General features: G+C 43.9%; 1 protein-coding gene across 3 annotated transcripts in view; it reads left to right on the forward strand.

Moving 5' to 3' along the window:
* Window positions 1–23006, forward strand: part of DUSP8 (dual specificity phosphatase 8) — a 132554-nt gene that overhangs the window by 8292 nt on the left and 101256 nt on the right. For 2 of the 3 annotated variants that reach the window (XM_081935454.1, XM_081935455.1), the window contains exon 2: window positions 22165–22568. In XM_081935454.1, coding sequence (XP_081791580.1) covers window positions 22338–22568 — 231 coding nt within the window. In that variant the 5' untranslated portion in view covers window positions 22165–22337. The remainder of the gene's footprint in view (window positions 1–22164; window positions 22569–23006) is intronic. The other variant, XM_081935456.1, reaches the window with a different exon arrangement.

Genomic DNA, 23006 nt, shown 5'->3' on the forward strand with positions numbered 1-23006 from the left:
GACAGTACAGGTATTTCTTCTTATCACAGTAAGGTATTACTGCCGTTTGCAATAAGATATGTTGCATTTCTTATTTACATAATTTTATAACATCTAGGCTCTCAGAAGTGTTTGTCAGCATTAAAAATCCTGTGAAATAGGTAAAGCAGGAGCAAGAATTCTCTGCTTCATCTCCATCCCTTTCAAGGGAGAAGACATCAGGAGCAGACATTCAAATGCAATATTTTGGTACTTTGGCTTATTCTGAATTTTATACGTATTTGTACTTGACTTTGTCACTTCAACCTTAAAAGTACTGATCTGTTTTTACACTAGTTTTGGTTATTGTTTGTTGGCTTCTGAAGAGATACTTGAATAGTCGGCTGCCTTGCTATTATTCCTCCTTTGAATTTGGTTGGCTATATTTTGAAGGACTTTAATGCTGTCTTTAAAGTATGGTTCATAGAAGGTGCCAACGTTGGCAATGCTTGTCCATCAACCAAAGTTCGCAAAATAAGAACAAAAATTGGGACATCTATTTCTAAGTGGTGTTTCAATAAGAGCATCCCCATTATTTGTGTTTAGAGAAACAAGAAATATAATTGCTTTTTCTTTCACTAAAAACACCTCATAGTGATTAGACTAACTTTCGATTGACATTTGCTATCACACAGTTCAGTTACTTGATGCTGACTGATATGATTGTCAGGGTTCCAAATAGTATCCTCAAACAAATAACACTCCAGGCAAGATGTTCCTGAAAATTGCAATTTATTAAAAGAGCCATGTTGGCAAATCTGGGAAAACCCAAATCTGAAAGCTTCCAGGTTTTCTCACCCAGTTGAAAGTTCAAGATCCTGCCCCAACACCCACAATTTCATCACATGGTCCAATCTTTCACTGCCACGAAGACAGATTCCACCCATCCAGCCAGGTACAGAGACAAAGATGACCTTGGCTTTCTAAGAAGAATGTTATTATGGCTACATATCACCCAACTCCATATAATCCCCCCTCCCATTTTTCCACAGTAGAAAGTGTGGCAGGCTTGAAGTCCAAAAAGGAAAGATGGCTTGCAGGTATGACAATAATATTGATAAGTGAAAATATGCTTTGATTGCTTGTGCTTAGTCTGCTACCTAGATCCTGGCAATTGAGGTAGATTCAGCAAAGTGAAGTGGAGGAAATCATGGCTTAGCATGCTATGCCTGTGAAGCTGTTAATTTTTTTGTAGGGCTGCATATTTTTTGAAAATGATTTGGTATGCTAAACAGCAAAGACCCTCTTTTTAAAACAGTCACTTTTTTTTTTGCAGGCTTTGATGCAAGCCTGAAGATATCTTGAACAAAGCTGCTTAAAGCAGTGTTGTCTCTTCCAGACTCATATAGAATCCCCCCAAAAAATTTGAGCTGTCTAAAGATTCTATGTGTGCTCTTGAATGCATTCTGAAATCCTTCTTCTGAATAGATTTTGAGACCAGCACAGTTCTCTTATTTCCACAAGTGAAAGAACTGAAACAGAAGGTGTGGAGATTTCCCCCCCCTCCCCGATTTTGATATAACATTTACTTCTTAGCAACCATACTCTAATTCTACTGAATTGAGTACCACAGCAAAGTATAGATGAGGTGGAAAGATTAAAACCTTGCATAATTAAATCTGATTCAAACACACCATATTCTCTACAGTAGCAATTGAGTGTTAAGGCCCTCAATAGGCAGTTACATAAACAAAGGCAAATGTAAGCCTTCAGATGAACTCATGTCTGCTTCAAAGCAGATAGAAATGCTATAGCTGAGTGATCAATCATGTAATGGCCATTACATAACAAGCTTAAATCCTTGCCATTGACAAAATAGGATCGTATTGTGTTTCTGGCAAACTTTCAAACAGAAGCTCAGAACAGATTTCTCTGCATGCCCCTTGCAAGTTTCTAAGCTATCATGAGCAAGCGTAGGATTACCATTCAAGTTTTTTTTTTTTTACAAAATTATGTTTGCAAGCAGTGAGAGTTGCATGGTTCACTAACTGTTCACTCACACAGTATTTGTATCCCACCTTACTGGAAAGATAGCAGAACTACAATGAAAGAGTTCTAATACCAAAACACGAATCCTATTGTGGTTGTAAGAGAAGGACAGGCAGACCCTGGGGGTTGAGCAAAGAGAGAAATCAGCCTAGAGTCATTACATTCTCATAAACGATCTTAATTCCAAGCCCCCTTGAATTCAGTTGATTTTTATCTAGTGCAATTTGGTGCCAGCTAGTTAGTTGATAAGATATTGTATACAGGCATGATCAATAAATCAGCTTAACTGTGGTCCTGGATACCTCAGACAAGACAATGACAGACAAATGGGAGGCTTATTGTTGGCTTTTTATACTGGGATGGTAGGGTTTATTTTTTAATGCAAAACTGAAGAAGGTGAGCGATACACTCAGTTTGTGGCCAAGAACAAGGTATTGATTGGCTGAACTGTATCTGTCCTGATCTATTGGCCAATCAATTAAGATTGGTTTTCTGTTCTCCATCAGAAATTTAAGCATGCTCATCCCTGTAGTGGCATGGTTATTTAACTCATCAGAATGATCTGCTCATGCCTTGCTTTATTTCATATGTGAGAATACAAGATTTGGCCAACAGAAAAAACTCTCAGAGTTCTCAGAATTGAAGACAAATGCTAGAAATACTTTAATTATATATCTAAAATCGTTCACAGTTGAATAAATAGTCTTTCAGGGTGGAACTATTGAGGAAAAATCTTGGTCAAAGTGGGTGTATGGCCTGAAAAGTACAGACTTCTACATTGCTTTTGAAAGCATGTTGACATCTTCTGTTTCTCCTTTCCCAACCAAATTGACTTAAGAGCGGATCCCTTTTGCCAACTGGAATGGTGTAGTCCATCTGAAATTGTTTATCTTGTTCTCAGTTGTTTAAAAGAAGGTGGGAACAACATAATAAATTTTTCATTAATTCTGCAGTATGGTGAGTATTGTTCCACATATGGGTGGAGGAACGAGAGTAAGTAGTTGGTTTCCCATTCTCATCCTCCAAGGATTATAAAAAGTTTGCTTTTAAATTGTAAATTCTAAACTAAAAAATGAGAATGGTGTCTTTTATAATATTAGCCCCCAACATCTGAATGTCAGGTGTTCCTTCTCCTTTATGCTTCGTGTAAAGATGGTGTCATAAGCAGAATCTCTCCAGATTCCTAGAGTGTTTATTCTTGTTTTTTAAAAAATATAGTGGTAACAAGCGTATGTGTACAAGAAGCTATTAGATTGTTAGCAGCACCTGACAGTTAAGTGTTAAATACAACTAGTTTGCCGTATAATTGTGACACATTTCAGTGTGCTATCATGTTTGGAATATCCTTTCACCTATTCCTAGGTTAACCTTGTTGATGAACTGCTGCAGAATGAGATGGATGAAAAGAAGGGATATTTGGGCAAAACAATCTGGGAACAGAGCAATACAATACCACTTCTCTCTCAGTAAAATGTTGCTTAGTCAGTTGAACTCATCTACTCATGTTAGCGGATGGGTAGACCTGACACCCTGAAAAGTCCCTCAGTTCATTCTGATTGTTTACTAGCATGGAGGTGCTTTCACAATGGTGGCCTGCCACATTTGAACATTCCAATGGTCAAATCTCTATATTTATATTTGAATAGAATAGAATAGAATAGAATAGGAGAGTTGGAAGGGACCTTGGAAGTCTTCTAGTCTAACCCCCTGCCTAGGCAGGAAACCCTATACCATTTCAGACAAATAGTTGCCCAATCTCTTCTTAAAAACTTCCAGAGTTGGCGCATCTACAACTTCTGGAGACAAGTGTTTCAACTGATTAATTGTTCTTACTGTCAGGAAATTTCTTCATAGTTCTAGGTTGCTTTTCTCCTTGATTAGTTTCCATCTATTGCCTACCTTCAGGTGAGTCGGAGAATAGATTGACTCCCTCTTTTTTGTGGCAACCCCTGAGATATTGCAATACTGCTATCATGTCACCCGTAATCCTTCTTTTAATTAAACTAGACATACCCAATTCCTGCAACTCTTCTTCATATGTTTTAACTTCTAGTCTTCTAATAATCTTTGTTGCTGTTGTCTGTACTCTTTCTAGAGCATGGGTGTCAAACTCGCCACAGCATATTATCATCATGTGATGTTTCATGACGTTTTCCCCATTCATGGAGCTGGGGTGGACGTTCGCCTGTAAATGATGTGTCTGGCCTGTTGGCCCCCAGTTTGACCCCCCTGTTCTAGAGTCTCAACATCTTTCTTACATCATGGTTACCAAAACTGCATTCACTATTCCAAGTGTTGCCTTACCACATTAAAAAAAAAACTTCATCTACCTGAATTACTCACTGATTAACACAGGCCTTTCTTAGTCTACTCTTTGAGTCAGCCTGTCTACTCAAGAATCCCATCAGGGTGAAGCAAGCACGAGGTGCTCTCTCAGAGGTGAAGTAGTAGAAGTAGGAAGTAACTTTGCCCCCAGATCAGTCAACCGTAGCCTGCTTTGGTCTGCCTCTCTATTCAGACATCCCATCTTTCCAAGACCCAGTGCAGCTGTATATGTTGGACTCTTGTAAAGTAACTCTAGTCCTTTGCAGAGACACAGTGGGACTTGTAACACGGTAGGAAATAATGTGTTCAAAAGTAATATTATTGGAAATATCAATGTGTCAAATTGACTTGGATGATAGCCTCTACTGACTATTCTTCAGTGTCAAATTAAATTTCAGCTATTCTGTGAAGCGTAATTTAGCATAAATTTGCCATCTTTTAAGTGTTGATATATTTACTTCTCTTATAATATTTCAGTATTAAATCTGGGTTCCTTTGTATACCAAAAGAGAACAGCAGAAATTAAGGTGTTGTCAGCGTTCCAAGTAACACCCCTAACGAAAAAAGACTCCAAGGCTTGAGGTTCCTCAAAGCTCCATTTTATTAGAGATGTCATATTGGCACATCTGTGAAAACCCGAATCTGAAAGTTTCCAGGTTTTCCCCACCGAAACAAAGTTCAAGTCCCTGCCCCAGCACCCACAGATCCATCACGTAGTCCAATCAGGCACCATCTCCCAGTCACACCACTCCAGATGCAGGGCAAGACGTCCTTGACTCTCTGAGAAAGGAGTCTTATTTTGACTATATCTATCCCACTCCATATGATTCTCCTCTGCCAATTTCCCTGTGGCAGGTCTGAAGGCCCAATGCAAAAGATGGCTTCCAGGCCTAACAGGTGTAATATGAAAGCAGGGATTGGTTATTTATCAAACTCATAAAGCCACCCTCCTCGCAAATGTGACTATTACTTATTTATACTAAAGTGAAAAAAGACGCGCAAAATTGTATGACATATGAATAAATGCAGTTAGAATATATTACAAATTTATAACTGGAATTATATAAGATACAGTAGTGTATAATCTAGTATTTCTCATGCTCATAACTCATGTAATTGAAAATGTCAATGCTAATTAACTTTTGCAAAACAATCCTGCTTATCCTTAGTCAAGAGAAATTAAATTTTACATAGGCTATAGATTTTGGGCTGTGTATGTATCCTTGCATTATGTTTTAAGGGACTTCATTGGATCAGGGAAGAGTGATCGCCATGCTATTCTCTTCCGTTTAGAAGCATAGTACTTCATCACAGCAAAGAGTTATGTAATGTATGTAAGCTTTTGGGCTTGCATTCCATCCTTCAGTATACCCAGTTTCCCTGTCAAGTATGGTAATAAGCATTATAAGTATGCAGATGATATGCAGTGTGCTTTTTTTAGTGGTGCTTGTTTAGAACATTGGTTGGTTTATTTATTTATTAGTTTGTCAAACATGTACAAGATAGCAGGTAGAAATATGAACATACTGTAGACATGAACAAAGGAAATGAATACAAATAAACAGGGACAGTAAGACAGAGACGGTAGGCACCTTGGTGCGTTTATGCATGCCCCGTTTAAGGAGCTCTTAGGAATGGGGTGAAGTCCATGGTAGACAGTTTAAGGTTGAAGCTGAGAGGGTTTGAGGATGTAACAACGGAGTCAGGTAGAGCATTCCAGGCGTTGACCCCTTTGTTGCTGAAGTCGTATTTTCTGCAATCGAGTTTGGAGTGGTTTATCTTGAGTATGTATTGATTATTTGCCCTTGTATTATTGAGGTTGAAGCTGAAGTAGTCGTTGACAGGTAAGGACATTGTAGCAGACAATTTTGTGTACTATGCTTAGGTCCAACTGCTGGCTGTTGGCAATCTGGCAGTTCCAGATTGTCCATGGTCAAAATTTTGAGTCTGGTGGCATAAGGAATTCTGTTCTGAGCAGAGGAGTGGAGTACTCTTCTCGTGAAATTTCATTTTACAATCAGCCAAATATATTGTAGGGACCAATCAGAAAAGAGAACAAGCCAAGTGGAAATCCCTCTGATACAGTAGATACAAATCCCCGGTTACACTGACTCAGATATATTAAATTCCCCCAGCAGATCACCTTAGCTTAAAGTGCACTACCTATAACAGGGCAGCAATTTACATTTTGGATCCTATTGCCAGATGTTCCAGCTGCAAGATGTTTGTTTCAGTGACTGAGAAACCTGAGAGCCAGGCTATCTGCACTGCAAATCCTGATTAACTTTTGCCTGGCCTCTGAGGTAGAGCGGTTGCCTGGCATTTCTGAAGTTGCTGTGGAAACGTAAGGTGCTAATTCTTTAATAAGACTTACGCCTTTTGATTGGCAGTGCTGCAAAAATATGAATAATTCGGTAGTAGCGCTGTGATTTGAGGGGATTTTTCATAAGGCACTGAGTGGGTGGTAAGAAAGCAAGTTGTTAAGCTCTCAAAAGAAGCAGGGATGGTTGGGGGATTTCCTCTGCAATGCCCAATTTGCATCTTAATAAGAATAGATAGCTGCTTAGTTTAAGCCACCCTGCCACCATTTCGGATTCTAAACCAACAGTTCCTTTTGAGGAGGGTGGGAATCCATCCTGCTTATAATAAACTGCCATTCTTGAAGGCTGAATCAAGGATTACACTCTGGCATTCCTATAGCTACTTTATTGTGAAGTTTGACATGCAGAAGTATATTTTACTTTACCAATAAACATGAATATTTGTAGCTCGGGGTTGAAATGAGGGGTCCTTGGTGCTCTCTGAACTTGGTTGTTTCATTACCCAAATGAGGTAACATCATCAGCACTAGTCACTAGCATGTTACCTCGTTTAGGTAATGTAACATCTGTAAGAAAGCAGCCAAGCTCAGAGAGCACCAAAGACCCCTCATATTTTACTTCTTAATTGCTGTCCTAGGAAGTACGGTAGGTACCAAATTCACAGCTTATCATTTTATAGAACAAAAAAATATATCTGTGGATGCTGGTTGCTATAACTCTGAGAATCCCTCATCAAGAATATCTGGAGAACCGTAGGCTTCCCATAACTATTTCCCCTCTCTTGCCTTGAGAGGAAAAGAACCCTGTAGCATGCTTTGTGGCTGCTCTGTCTCATTCATCCAACTCTGACTTTTCACTTTTAAAAAGAAGGAAACGATTGATGCTTTTTTTCTTCAAGTGTTTTAAGAGAGTTTGACCTAGAAAGACTAATGTGCTCATGTCAGTATTGTGTTCAGATGTGAAGCTATCAAGTCTATGTTTGCCATCAGATAATCTGTTCATTGAAACAGATTCTTCTATGGGATGAAATACAGGTAGTCATTGACTTACAACCATTTGTTTAGTGGTTATTTGCAGTTGTAATGGCACTGAAGAAAGTGACTTGCGACTGTTTTTCACACTTATGACTGTTGCAGTATCCCCATAGTAACGTGATCAAAATTCAGATGCTTGGCAACTGGCATGTATTTGTGATGGTTGCAGTACCCCACTATCCTCATGTATGTAATCAGCTTTTTCTAGGGATGTGAAAATTTGGAGTATAGTGATCAGAGATGGTATTCAGCAGGTTCTAACCAGTTCTGAAGAACCGGTAGAAGAAATTTTGAGTAGTTCGGAGAACAGGTAAATACCACCTCTGACTGGCCTCGCCCCCAGCTATTTTCTGCCTCCCAAGTCCCAGCTGATTGGGAGGGAATGGGGATTTTGCAATAACCTTCCCCTGGAGTGGGGAGGGAATGGATATTTTATAGTATCCTTCCCCTGCCATGCCCACCAAGCTGACAGGTAGGACATTGTAGCAGACAATTTTGTGTATTATGCTTAGGTCAGACAGTAAGTGGACCCACTCAATTGTATTAATGTCCAATATGCAGTGTGGATTCCAGGCAGACAAGCTGTATTTGAGAATTGGTCTGGCAAAGGTTTTGTATGCCCTAGTTTGCAAGTACAATGTTATCGGAGAAGAAGCTTCGCAAAATTTGGTTAACAACTCTTAATGCCTTTTTGACAATTCTGTGACAGTGAGCTCTGGGACTTAGATAATTTGAAATGAGTACTCTTAGGTCCTAAACAGAGTGAGGGTCATTTATTTAGGATTTAGGCTAGAACTTTCAACTATCTGAAATCTCAGTCCCTTGTACTGTAATTGGAAATAGGCAATGTAATCTTAACAGTTAGACGCTGTTTTCTTCCCTCAGTTTTATTGCCTATCTTTACTCTTCAGCATTTACGTTCAGGGAGTTTAGTGCTTTCTTGGCATGACTATCTCTGTTGTGACTTCCTCCATCCTGGTTCACCATGGGAATCAAATGCTGTACTTAAAATAGGTAGCTATTAATCAATTTATATGACTTCCTAATTCTCACCTGTCTTAATAAGATGTCCACCTTGTACTAAGCATGTGCCTGAGGATCTCCAGATTTATTACTTTTATTCAGGCCCAGTGTCTGTCTGTTCATTATTACCATTCAAGAGTGAAGTGTGGGATTAAAGGATTATGGAAATGTTCTTAAGAAGCACTCAAGAGGATTATGGTGGCTTTGATAAACTGATAAAAAGGTCCCCAAAACCCTGATTTAGGTCCTATGTTAACCTTCTCCCTCTTTTAAGTGTCAGTATGCTCTTATTGTCCTAGGATGGTAAGACATGTGTCAACCCTTAGTTTTATTTCATGCCTTAATTTTTAATTACTTCAGAACTATTTAGGATTATCACTAGGTTGGCATGGAAGTCCATAGTGCCTTCTTGTTGATAGAGTACACATTTACTTCATAATACTTGTGATGTAATTTGGTAAAGCTCATCTGTGACCAGTCAATACAATACAATAGCAGAGTTGGAAGGGACCTTGGAGATCTTCTAGTCCAACCCCCTGCCCTGCCTAGGCAGGAAACCCTATACCATTTCAGACAAATGGCTATCCAACATCTTCTTAAAGACTTCCAGTGTTGGAGCATTCACAATTTCTGGAGGCAAGCTGTTCCACTGATTAATTGTTCTAACTGTCAGGAAGTTTCTCCTCAATTCTAAGTTGCTTCTCTCCTTGATTAGTTTCCACCCATTGCTTCTTGTTCTGCCCTCAGGTGCTTTGGGGAATAGTTTCACTGTGAAACTTACATAATTATGTGTAAGTCTCTATGATATCTGAAATGGACTTTCAGAACCTTTCTTTTTTAAAAGTTGGAACACATGAGGCCTTCTTAGCACATTTACTTTGAAAGTAATTATGTCTGAGAGAACATTACTTCTTCCATTTTGCAGAGATTGAGAAATAGTACATTCCTCCAGGTTAATAAACAAGTTAGGCTAAATTGTAACCTTAAATCTATTGTGCGCAGCTTAAGTCAAGCTCTCTTTTTGCTGGTTCCCAAGAAGGTGTCATTACTTGAGTTGGCAATCTGATCAAGAAAGGACTGGGAAAGTTTCAGACTCTTCCCTTGAAAACATGTTTATTTATCTAAGAATTATTAAAAAGATGTTTGAAGGAATAACCTTCAGTTGCTTGTCATGTAGCTACAAGGAGTGCCTAAAAGTAAGATTTTCAACCTAGTATATTTAGGTTTGACTTTTTTTTAATGACCACATCACAAAAGACAGATTGCTGTCTACCAAAGCTTTATGTTGGCTTCACCAAGTGTTTCATAAATATTTTTATTCCTGTAGACTTAATTATATTAAGCTTAATGTGAGTATATAACATAGGACATTATAGAGTTTTCAGGTGATATCATGATGCTTTCACAAAATGGTTGCTGGGGTGAAAATCATCAGTCACAAAACACTCATTTGTCAACAGAGTGAAGGTATATTTCATCGCTCCTAACCTGTAAGATGTTGCTTTTGTGATTTGGGAGTGGGCTGCAGCCATCCATTGTTTTATTTTTGTGGGGATGGCCATGAAGATGAAGTTTGGCTCAGATTTACTATGGGAGAAAAAGATTATATTATAAATTAGGCCTTTGTTTTGCAGTATAGTATATGCATATAATCCATACATATGCAAATTATAAATATATTAAAGTCAGCCAGGAGCTTGTCTCTGAAGTAAAGTGGTATGCACAAAAATGGAAAAATACGTTCATTGCAGATATTCTGCTGAATAATTTTAGTTGGACTGAGGTTTAGCGAATAGAAAACCCAGAACATTTTGATAATTTCAGAATTTGGATAAAACATATCTAGACAGATTCTAGAGTAATTAAGTGTCACCTTTTAGGGGAGACACACAGTATTAACATTTAATAAACAGACAAATCCCACAACAGCTGCCAACAAGGCATGTCCCACTTGCTTGTCCATTCTAATCTTTTCGGTGCCTTCTGTCGCCTCCCGATCCTGTCTCCCCTGAACAGTTGATTTATCAGCGCAACATGTCCCACCAGTTTGCCCATTCCTAATCTTCCTAATCCCTTCCCTCCTTCTCTTCAGCTACCACCACCAGTGTCCCAGTGCAGCTTATCCACAAGTCTGCCGCCCATACCGTATGATCTTCTTAGTACCTTCATTTCCTTTCTTTTCCCCCTGCTACCTATGCCCTGACCGATGTTTCTGTTTTCTTCACACTCCATCAGCTTGCCTGCAGTCCTGTATTTGCTTCAATTTTAAGTTCCTGGGGTGAGGAGGGGAAGAGCAGGCAGGTGATATGCTGGGATCACAGCAGTGTCTGAGCCAAGAGAGGGAGAATGGAAAAAATGCTGAAAGGTTGGGCAGGCAACCTTTCAGCATTTTGCTGGGGAATTGCTGAGGGAAGGTGCTGGGAAGATCGATTGATTGAGTGGATGGCAATGCCAGTGGACAGCAGCAATTCCTTTCATCCATCATGACTTTTGTTGTAGGTGACGCTTCTTCGCAGGCAGCGTTTGGAGAAAAATGTTCCTTTAGAAGCTCCCTGAGAGGCTCCTGAGAGAATGGCACTCTGCAGAGGGCTGTTTTCATAACGGTACTCGCGTCAGTTCTAGAATGGGGAGGTCAACCTTCAGATTTAACTGGTATCTTCTTGACTCCCAATGAAGGCAAGATTTTAACTATAGAAAAATTCCAGAATCATTTAAATATTAGGCAAGGGGCTTCATTTAAAAATTAGGCAAGGGGCTTCATCATTCACTAGGGGGGCGTTCCATCAGGTTCGCCTGATGCGCCAATTGCGTCCCTTACTGGAGCGGGACGCCCTTTGCACAGTCACTCATGCCCTAGTGACTTCTCGCCTTGATTACTGTAACGCTCTCTACATGGGGCTCCCCTTGAGATGCACCCGAAGGCTCCAGCTGGTCCAGAATGCAGCCGCGCGGGTTATTATGGGGAGTACTAAGTACTCCCATGTAACACCTCTCCTGCGCGAGCTGCACTGGCTACCTGTGGCCTTTTGGGTGCGTTTCAAGGTGTTGATTGTCATCTTCAAAGCGCTCCATGGCTCGGGACCTAGTTATTTGCGGGATCGCATTCTACCCCATACATCCCTGCGACCAATCCGCTCTCACAGAGAGGGCCTCCTCCGGGTACCATCCGCTAAACAGTGCGGGCGGGCGGTGCCTAGGAGTAGGGCCTTCTCTGTGATGGGCCCAACCCTCTGGAACGACCTCCCCCCCCCCCCGATATTAGAACCACCTCTGATCTCCGCTCCTTCCGCTAGAAACTCAAGACCCACCTGTTTCGAGTAGCAGGTCTGGCCTAATTACAACCATAGTCATAACTGCATTTAACATCTATTCAAACCTTCCTGGATGGCTTTTTAAATTATATATTGGGGTTTTAACGGGTTTTAAAATTGTTCTTAATATTTAAATTGGTTTTGGGATTTTATAACAGACCGTGTGTGAGAGTTGTTTATGTTTCATGTCTTATGTCTTATGTCATTTTTATTGTTTTGATTATGAATGGTCTGTACACCGCCCCGAGTCCCTACGGGGAGAGGGGGCGGTCTATAAATTAAATAAACTATAAACTATAAACTATAGTATTTTATACTTTGATGAGTTTAATAAAGTGATTATTTAAAAAAAAAGGTTAGGAGAGAGAGAGAGAGAGAGAGAGAGAGAGAGATTGAGAGAGAGGGAGACAGCGCTTCTACAGTAGTGATGCCTTACTAAGATGAACAGATAACCATGGAACAAAAAAAGAAATAAATTCTGTAATGTAATGGTGTCACTTCGAGGGACAGGATTATAGGTTTCAGCCCATTCAGGGAGAAAGACTATTCTCATAGGAGACGAATAAAATAAAAACTGTGGTTTTTTTTTAAAAAAAAAAGTAGAAAAGAGATTATAGGCTTGAGACACTATTGCCTAAAACAGTGGTGGCTAACCTTTTTGTCGTTGCATGCCGAAAGCGTGCGCCCACCCGCACCCAGGATACAATGTGCATGCGACACCCCCTGTGCATCCTGACCCCCTGCACATGCAAAATCTCACACTCCCCCCCGCCCCGTGCGCTTGCACATGTGACTCTCCCCTCCCCCTTCTGGGGCCTAGTAGGCCTCCCGTCAGCCTCCTGGGACCAAAAATAGGCCATTGGAGGGGCGCTGTTCCCCTCACCCGCTGCACACGCATGTATGATCCCTCTGCCCACCCTCCATGCATGCAGACGCGTCTCCCCCATGCAGCCTGTTAGGGACCATCTCCGCACATGCACGACAGAGACCCAAAAATCAGCTGGCCGACAGGAGGCATGCGCGGTGGAGCTGAGCTGGGGTGAGGGCTCTGCGTGCCGCCACGGGCCTAAAACATACGTAAAGGGATGGTGATAAAATATTGGTTGGAGGTAATATTCTTCGGTAGCAGCCTGGTTCTGCCAATTCTGAAGGATGATCACTTTTCATCGTGGATATCAATAGCAGACTTGAGACTGCTCACTACAGATTTGTTCCATACTCTCAAAGTTCTTCCTTTGTTTTAAAAATGGTCAAAATGTCTATTTCTCACTAAAGAAAGATTGCCTACCTCCACAGTATGTGTCATCTAGGGCAGTGTTTCTTAACCTTGACAGCTTAAAGCATGTTGGCTGGGGAATTCTGGGAGTTGAAGTTCGCACCTCTTAAAGTTACTGAGGTTGAGAAATACTGATCCAAGGCATCACACGCTCATAAAGTTGTTGATTCTATTTCTGGAAAGCAGCTTGTGAATATCTGAGCCTGTCTGGGTTGCTGGTTGACATTACCAAGGCAAATGCATGAAGAAATGCAGAACATTTTAGTTAGCTAAGTCATCCTAAACAAACCATTTTCACTGTTGAAAACAAAGGGAGGGCAGTGGCTGGAAATCCTTTCTGCAGAAACAGGTTTATGTTAAATACATACTCTCTTCCTTTGAATAACATTTTTAAACAATTAGTGCTATTTTTCTCTTCTGCATTACGTATTTCCTATTTGTTACTGAAGTTTTTGTCCAGAGAAAATCCAACACAGAAATGATGATGATGATAGATAGATAGATAGATAGATAGATAGATAGATGATAGATAGATAGATAGATAGATAATGATAGATAATGATAGATATGATAGATAGAAACAGACGAGAGAGAGAGATTTCTAAAAACATTAATATTTTCCAAATCTTGACCTGTCTTTTGAAAACCCTGGATCTTGGTCCTTCTTCGTGAGCTTGAAAGTGGAAATAAAGTGTTGTGTACCGGTGAGCCTGGCCAGCAGAGGGCAGTCGAGAATAGGGATCCTCTGATTGGCCCAGGCGCACCAGCCAGCCGGCGGGAGAAATACTTTATCCCTATTGGTTCGTCGTCTGACAGCTCCTGGTATAAATAGCTGTCAGACGACTCGTTGTGTTGTTCCTGTCAGTTTATTCAATAAACAACAGTTGTATTTTATTCGCCTCCGTCTCCTCATTCGAGAGGTTTCAACACTGGCGACGAGGACGGGCGACGTGGAACCCTATACAGTGCCGCAAATGGCTTCAAATGCTGCCTTTTCGCCGTTCCGGCCAGAGGCTGAGGCTTGGGAAGCGTTCCTCGAGAGGTTCGACTGCTTCCTCGTAGCGCACGATCTCGTCAGCCTCACCCAGGAACGAAAGCGCGGAATCTTCCTGAACTACTGCGGGAGGGAGATGTTCGCCACTGCAAGGGCTCTCGCTGCTCCCGATCCTGCCAATTCGCTGCCCTGGGACGAACTCCTGGCTCGCCTCAAGCAACACTACGAGCCCGCCCCGTCTCGTTTTGCCCGGCGGCAATATTTCCGCCGGTGCATTCAAAAGGAGGGCCAAACCATTGCCCAGTACGTGGCCGCTCTCCGCGCTGAGGCAAGTCTCTGTGAATTTAGTGACTTGGAAGACGCGTTGCTCGAACAATTTATCTATGGGCTACGAGACATAAAACTCCATCGCCGCATCCTAGCTCGCCCTGAGTTAACTCTAAAGATTGCGGTAGATGATGCCAGGGCTTATGAAATGGCTGATCAATCCACACCGGATTTCAGCCACCTCAGTCAGCACCCGCATGCCGCTTACTTGCCGCCATCTCCCTACGCGGCACCTTCTTCTGCCTACGCTCCATCTACCGCTTCTACCTTTCATGCTGAGGTAGACCAAACTGCCGATCGCCTTCAAACCCTCTCCACCCGGGATGGACGGCAGTGCCTCAGTTGTGGCGGCCGCCACCAACGCTCCCAGTGCAGGTTCCGGCAAGCCCTGTGCCACCAATGCGGCAGGAAAGGCCACCTCGCTGCAGTTTGCCGTTCCGGCCAACAGAACCGCCGCAGCCCTCTGCCGCAACCTCCTCCAGCCCGTCAGCCACCTTCTACGTCTTCCCGCCGTCAGCACTCCCTCTCCGTGGGGGACCCAGCTGAAGCCTACCCTGAATGGCTTGTAGACTCGGCCTCCTCAACTTTGGAGGGCCGAGGTAAGCTGCACCTCCTAATCTCCATTGAGGGGGTGCCCTGCCCTATGGAAGTGGACACAGGGTCGGCCCGATCCGTTATGTCATGGGCCACCCTTAACTCCTTACTGCCTTGGGTTAAACTTCACCATCTAAAACCCCCTGATTGCCGCTTACGCGACTATCAGGGAAATGTCATAGACCTATTGGGCTGCCGACCCTTTAACATCTCTTTGGGTTCTCGCAAGGCAAAGCTTCCCTTGCTAATTGTAAAAAACCCCCTCGCTTCCCTTCTAGGACTGGACTGGTTTAAGGCCCTCGGCCTTTCTATTGCTGGGGTTAACTCACTTTCACCCCTCCCTCCTGTTACCCCGCCCTCTATCTCCTCCCTCCTTTCCGACTTCTCCGATGTTTTCTCCCCCTCTTTAGGCTGCTATACCGGCTCTCCTATCTCCCTCAACCTCGACCCGTCAGTTCCTCCAATCCGCTTGAAGGCCCGCCGACTTCCCTTTGCTTTAAAAGCAAAAGTCGACGCCGAACTGGACAAACTAATCGGCCAGGGCATTTTAGAACCCGTTGATTTCTCCCCCTGGGAGACTCCCATAGTCGTGCCTTTGAAGTCCGACGGATCTATTAGGATCTGCGCGGACTTCAAATCAACACTTAACAAAGCCCTCCAATCACACCCCTACCCTGTGCCGGTGGTGCAGCACGTCCTGCACACTCTGGGCCAGGGTCGCATATTCGCAAAGCTGGACCTCGCGCAGGCGTACCAGCAACTGCCTGTCGACGAGTCGACCGCGCTTGCGCAAACAATCGTCACACACCGCGGCGCTTTCAAATGTCGCCGCCTTCAGTTTGGCGTGAGCGTGGCCCCCGGCATTTTCCAGGGACTCATGGAGCGGTTGCTCCATGGCATTCCCGGGGTCACCCCCTATTTTGATGATGTTCTGATTGCCGCCCCCAACCAATCAGAACTCATCAAAACCCTACGTCTGGTCCTACAAAAATTCCGTTCCGCCGGCTTGCACCTCAAACCTTCAAAATGCCAGCTCGGCGTTCCCTCTGTCACCTTCCTCGGCTTCCTCATCGATGCCAACGGCATCCACCCTGACCCATCAAAGGTCGAAGCCATTCTCTCCGCCCCCACTCCTTCCAACAAAGTGGAGCTCCAAGCCTTCCTTGGCCTCCTTAATTTCTATTCCTCCTTTATTCCCCACAAAGCTTCCCTGGCCGAACCCCTTCACCGTTTACTAGACTCTTCCACCCCATGGGTCTGGTCCAGCCGCGAAGCGCATGCGCTCGCGGCTGTCAAGCGCTCACTCACTGCCCCACCAGTCCTCGCCCAGTATGACGAGCGTTTACCTCTAACCCTGGCCTGTGACGCTTCCCCCTTTGGGGTCGGGGCTGTTCTTAGCCATTCGTACCCTGATGGCTCTGAAGCGCCCATAGCTTTCTACTCCCGCACCTTATCCAGAACTGAGCGAAATTACAGCCAGCTGGATAAGGAGGCTCTTGCTGCCGTTGCGGGAGTAAAACGTTTTCATTATTACTTATATGGCCGCCCCTTCTCCCTGATCACCGATCACAAGCCCCTACTGGGCATTATTGCAGGGGACCGTCCCACACCCCCCATTCTATCCCCCCGCATGTCCCGTTGGGCAGAATTCCTATCGTCCTACTCCTACACATTGTCCTACCGGCCTGGCGGCCACATTGCTCACGCTGACGCGTTGAGCCGCTGCCCTCTGCCTCTTCCTGTCACTGATCCAGCCCCTGTCCATTCTATTAACCTCCTGGCTGACCTCTCCCTACCGATGTCCGTTTTGGACATCGCGCAGGCCTCCCGAACTGACCCCATCCTGCACCGTGCAATGACCGCTGTCTCCCGGGGCTGGTCTGCAGTCTCCAATGATCCCCAACTCTCCCCTTTTTTCCGCCGCCGCCTGGAGCTTTCCATCATGCAGGATTGCCTCCTGTGGGGAAACCGCGTGGTTGTCCCCTCTTCCCTGCGGCCAGCTGTCCTGTCTCGCCTCCATGACGGCCACCCTGGCATAGTCAGGATGAAAAGCCTCGGCCGCGGCTATGTCTGGTGGCCGTCCATGGATGCGGACATCGCTGCCTACGTCCAACGCTGCACCCCTTGCCAGCAGGTGCGCTCCGCGCCGCCTTCTTCCCCGCCTAGGGAGTGGGAACTCCCCATGGGCCCATGGAGCCGACTCCACGTCGACTTCATGGGGCCCATTGAGGGCCGCCTATTCTTCCTTCTGGTGGATGCCTGGTCGAAGTGGGTTGAGCTGTTTCCTATGCCCAGCTCAACCTCTTCGGCCACTATCCGCATCCTTGACTCCCTATTTAACACCCATGGTCTTCCGGACGTTATCGTTTCCGATAACGGTCCCCAATTTTCCTCCACCGAATTCCAGTCCTACCTTGCCTCCTTGGGCATCCGACATGCCCCGATTGCCCCCTACCACCCTGCGGGCAACGGCCTGGCCGAACGAGCGGTTCGCTCCGCTAAGGAAGCCCTGGCCCGTATGGCCACCCTTCCCTGGCCACTCCGCATCTCCACCTACCTCCGTTCCCAGCACTCCACCCCTTGCCCCGCTACGGGCAAAAGCCCAGCGGAACTATTGCTGGGTCGCCGTATTCGTTCCCTGCTCGACCGATTCCACCCTCTCTACCACCCTTCTTTTCCTGTCCTTCCTTCCCCTCCCAGGTCTTTTCTGGTGGGTGAGGGGGTATTCGCTCGCAACTACACCGGCGAGCCGAAGTGGCTACCTGGCAAAGTGACTGACATCACGGGGCCCTGTTCTTACAGGGTCCTCCTCGATGATGGCAGACATTGGCGGCGGCATATAAGCCAGTTGCGTCGGCGACCAGAGGGACCTGAACACAACACACCTGCAGAAAAGCAACCAGGCCCTAACGACGCCGCCTGCCGGCTCGACCGTCCAAACGCCACTAGCTCCGACCTCGCAACAGCCCCCCCCGGTGCGCTGGCTCACTTACCATTGGCCGTCGGTGCATTGCCGGGAGGAAGACCCATCCAGGACGCTGCCAGGCCTGTTCGCCACAAGAGCGGAGCCGACACTCCACCTTCCCTGGGCGAGGCGCCATCTTCTTTGAGACGCTCTCAGCGCGTGCGCAGGCGTCCGTCGTACTTAGACGATTACGCCTGCGCAATCCAGGGGAAAGGGGTGTTGTGTACCGGTGAGCCTGGCCAGCAGAGGGCAGTCGAGAATAGGGATCCTCTGATTGGCCCAGGCGCACCAGCCAGCCGGCGGGAGAAATACTTTATCCCTATTGGTTCGTCGTCTGACAGCTCCTGGTATAAATAGCTGTCAGACGACTCGTTGTGTTGTTCCTGTCAGTTTATTCAATAAACAACAGTTGTATTTTATTCGCCTCCGTCTCCTCATTCGAGAGGTTTCAACATAAAGATGGAATTCTTTTTCATTGGCTGACCTTTGCTATTTGATCAATCCTCAATTTCTTTCTACTGTTTCCTTCTCTTGCCTTTGCCTGTGTAATCTAGCTCTCTTTAGGGAAATTCCTTTGTCCATCTGTTTCAATTAATATTTTTCCAAAGTGGAATTTGGAGAAATGTTCAGCTGGTCCTTTCCTCATTTTTCCTCTCCTCTCCCTCTCCATGGATAAAAGATTGAAGAAGGCAAGTGTGGGGAGCAGACGAGAAGCCAATTAATTTGCATCCTTTTTTATTATCTTCATTTCTGTAGCAATAGGTACAGCAGGGAATCCTCCGGGTGGCTGAAAGCACATAATGAAGTATACTTTAACACTCACAGGAGCCTCCATTTTCCCCTTCAGACTTCTCTTAATTAGGAGCTTTTCAGCTTGAAAAGCCTGTCCCAAAATACCAAAGGGTTGTTCCAGCCAACTGCCAAAGGAGCAGCTCATCTTTTACCAAAATACAAATAATAAAAATTAAAATCCACACTGGAGAGGGAAAGGAATGGGCAAATAATGTATTGAAAAGAGGACTTTTGGTATTGTTATCAGGGTTCCTCCACAATACCCTTTTCATTTTAAAAATAGGCTACTGTGATTTCTCTCAGGAGGACATCTTTCTCCCGGCAAATGTTTCAGTTAAGCATAATATTTGAGTCTCTTAGCAATGGGCCTGACAGAAGATGTGATTATACTTTTCATGCCTCCCCACCCCCATCTAATACAATTCAAGGTGCGTGCACAAGTTTTCCAGTTTAGTTTCAGTAGGTAAACTGAATATATGGTAGCATACTGTCGGAGTTTTTTTTGCAGAAAAATCAAATCCAGAAGCACACACAGATAACTGATGCATCAGGATTCATTAACTTCTTTATATACATAAGAATAGTTGAATAAATGTACAATATCAACAGGTGGTTCTTCCAAGTAAACACAAGGCAGAAGAGTTAAACACAAGCAGTTAGTTCATTTCAGCAGACAAGCCCAAACAGACTGCTAGTTTACTTCACCCAGCAGCAGACTGGTTAAGTTTCTATTTCAATTCTCTGCACAGACTCAGATCTGTTTAAGCTCCCATTGGCTGACTTAGTTGCTATGCTTATTCATTGGCTGACCTTGTTCCCATGTCTCTCCCAGTCATGAATATTTTAACATATACTCCTTTTCAAGCCTACTTGGTACCAATAAAGGAGTATATTTGTAGCTCAAGGTTGAAATGAGGGGTCCTTGGTGCTCTCTGATCTTGGTTTTTTTCAGCACTGATGATGCTATCTAGTTTTGGGTAATGAAACATCTGCAAGAAAACAACCAAGCTTAGAGCACCAAGGATCCCTCAAACCTACTTGGAAATGTGGTCTATTGCAATGCACTGGGATTTAATCAAATACAACTATATATGTACCTTTTAAGTACCATTGAAGTTCATGAATCTTGTTTCTAGCCAGAACAGTGCAAGGTTTTCTGATAATAAGAAAGACAGGTTGTCTTTCTTTTTTAATTCAAATGTACTGCAAATCATTTATGTTTTATAATGGTTTTATTACCAATACGCAACTAACCTATTTCAGATAGGTTTTTTAAGAGAACGTATGCAGTTTGACAGGTTTAAGCTATGAGGCTAGTTTCTTATATCCATTCTTTTACTGAGAATCTCGGTAAGTAAGACTTTTTAATATAGTGGCTTCCAACCTTGGGTTGTGTTGAAACCATTAATTCCCAAAAATGAAAAGCTGCTATTAAACTTGACTTTCTATTATTATTTTTTTAACCAGCTGCCCAGATTTCTTTTTTAAGGTATGCAGCTATACGAATCTTTTAACTAAATACTATAAAGAAGCTGTGTATGGATGCAATCTGAAGCATATCCTAGATCCGTGATGGCGAACCTATGGCACGTCTGCCAGAGGTGTCACGCAGAGCCCTCTTTATGGGCATGTGCACCAACACCAGCTGCTCTTCCAGGTTCTATCACATGCATGTGCGAAGACCAGCTGGCTGGCGTGCATGCGCACTCCAGAACCTGGAAGAGAGCAGCTGGCCAGTACGCATGGCCAAATGCTCTGTTCCGGGTTCTGGTGCTCCAGCATGCACGCATACTCCAGTTTCGGCACTTGGTGCCAAAAAAGTTAATCATCACTGTCCTGGATGATGTTTGGTCCTCCCAATGCAGTAGGTGGTGTTTTATTTTTTTAAGAAAATATTATTAGATTATGGTTATATGCACCATCTTGCCTCTAGTAGTTCAAGTTGGTTTACTTGGAATCTCCATTTTATCCCGTAACAATAAACCCGTGAGTTGGATTCAAGCAATATTGGTTGGCTTGATCATCCAGTGAGTTTTGTGTCTGCATGGAGACTTTAATTAGTTCCTCTTAATCCCTGCCTGATGCTTCAATAAGCATGTGATCAAACAGAAATACATATGCATTTCTTAATGTGCAAAATTAAATTATGCATGCTCTGTGCTCTGATTTTTTGCAATGTTGGAAAGGAGTTTCATATGCTAGCTTTGTAGCTTTCAGCTCAATATTCCGGATATCCCTCTCATAATGGTTTGGGTAATGAAAAGTTTTGAAGGGATAAAATGCATACAATGTACTCTGAGGCATACATGTGGAAGGCTGAGTTTTGCCTCAGGTGAATTAAAAGTATATGCAACCTGGAATATGTGATTCTGAAGGCTGCTGGATGGAAGTAAGCAAATTACTTTAATAAAAGTAAGAATTCTGTATTTTGCAGAAGCCTTAGACTCTTCAAAACATCAAAAACTCTGTATTGTAAAGAAGATTATTAGGGAACAGTAAGACAGTAATCAGTAAATTATGTGAAGTATAGATGAAGCATCTAGGATTAAATCAAAATCAGGTGTGAAACGATATAAGCTATAACTTTAGGATACCTTTTTCCTTTCCTCTAGCTGATTCGTTTATCCAACTTGGTGCCTGCTGCATGGGGAATAAGTTGAATGCGTCTGGAGGATACCAGGTTGAAAAGGTAGCATTAGGTAGAGCTTTCTTTAGACTCTAGACCAGGATGTCAAGGCCCACGGAGTGCTTAGATCTGGCCTGTGGGGCCGACCTGGAAACAGCGAAAGACTGCATGCGGCCCTCTGAGCTCTGTTTTCACTGGCAGAGGGTTGCAGTAGGCCGTTGCGGCCGAAAATGGAGCTCAGGCACCCCTGATACGAGTTATGTCAAGCTGCACATGCCCCCCCCCCCAAGGTCAAACACAACCCTGATGTGGCCCTAAGTGAAATTGAGTTTGACACCCCTGCTCTAGACCAAGGGTCTCCAAACGTGGCAACTTTAAGACTTATTGACTTCTGGGAATTGAAGTCCACGAGTCTTAGAGTTGCCAACTACCCCTGATCTAAAGACTATAGTTTTTCCCAGATCTGAGCTAGAGCAAAATATATCAGTACCAACATGGCATACTTACAAAATCTGACTACTTTTTCCTCCTCTTTTTCTTTCTCTCTTTCTCTCTGCACTTCCTAACAGGTTTGGCACAATGACTTGTCATACAGGGCTTTAGCAGCGTGGCAGAAGTTGGCTGTTTTCAAGTTGCCTTCCCCCTTCCCACTCCTCCTTCACTTCTGGGATATCTGAGCTGGCTTCTCTTCCCTGGGTGTTCCTTTCCTTCTCCTACTTGCTGCAGAAGGGACCAGTCTACCATGGCCGGGGACAAACTTCTACCCAAAGTGATAGATCCCAAGAAGCTTGCCAGCCTCTTGAAGAGTGGGACCGAAGGAATGTTGGTCATTGACAGCCGCTCCTTTGTGGAGTACAACTCCTGGCATGTTCTCAACTCTGTCAACATCTGCTGTTCCAAGCTGGTCAAAAGAAGGCTTCAGCAAGACAAGGTATCCATCACAGAGCTCATCCAGCCAGCCTCTAGTATAAAGGTACTTAACCTTATCCCTTAGTTATCCACCAATTCAAATCGTAGTGTGACTCAATATTCCTGTCTTAAGTCCTAATTTTAAAGAACCTGTTCGATTATACATAATGCAATAAGGTGGGTTAGGTTTAAAAAAAAACACCTTATGGTCAGAATTTCAAATGCAAGTCCTGCATTTGATTTTATAGCCCTTTTCTTTCATGCAGTTTTCTATTTTTATCTAATCCCATGGGGGAGGGGGAAGAGATAACCCTTTCTTCCATCATTCTTTCATTCCTGATTATAAGTAGATTTGTTGCATGATAGCAAGCAGTGAAGTACTCACTGGAAAAGAGCCTAATGCTTGGAAAGATTGAGGGCAAAAGTAGAAGGGGATGACAGAGAATGAGGTGGCTGGATGGAGTCACTGAAACAGTAGGCGTGAGCTTAAACGGACTCCAGA

Source organism: Natrix helvetica (genome assembly GCF_964273705.1).
Source record: "Natrix helvetica genome assembly, chromosome: 1".
In the NCBI taxonomy this organism is placed as follows: Eukaryota; Metazoa; Chordata; class Lepidosauria; order Squamata; family Natricidae; genus Natrix; species Natrix helvetica.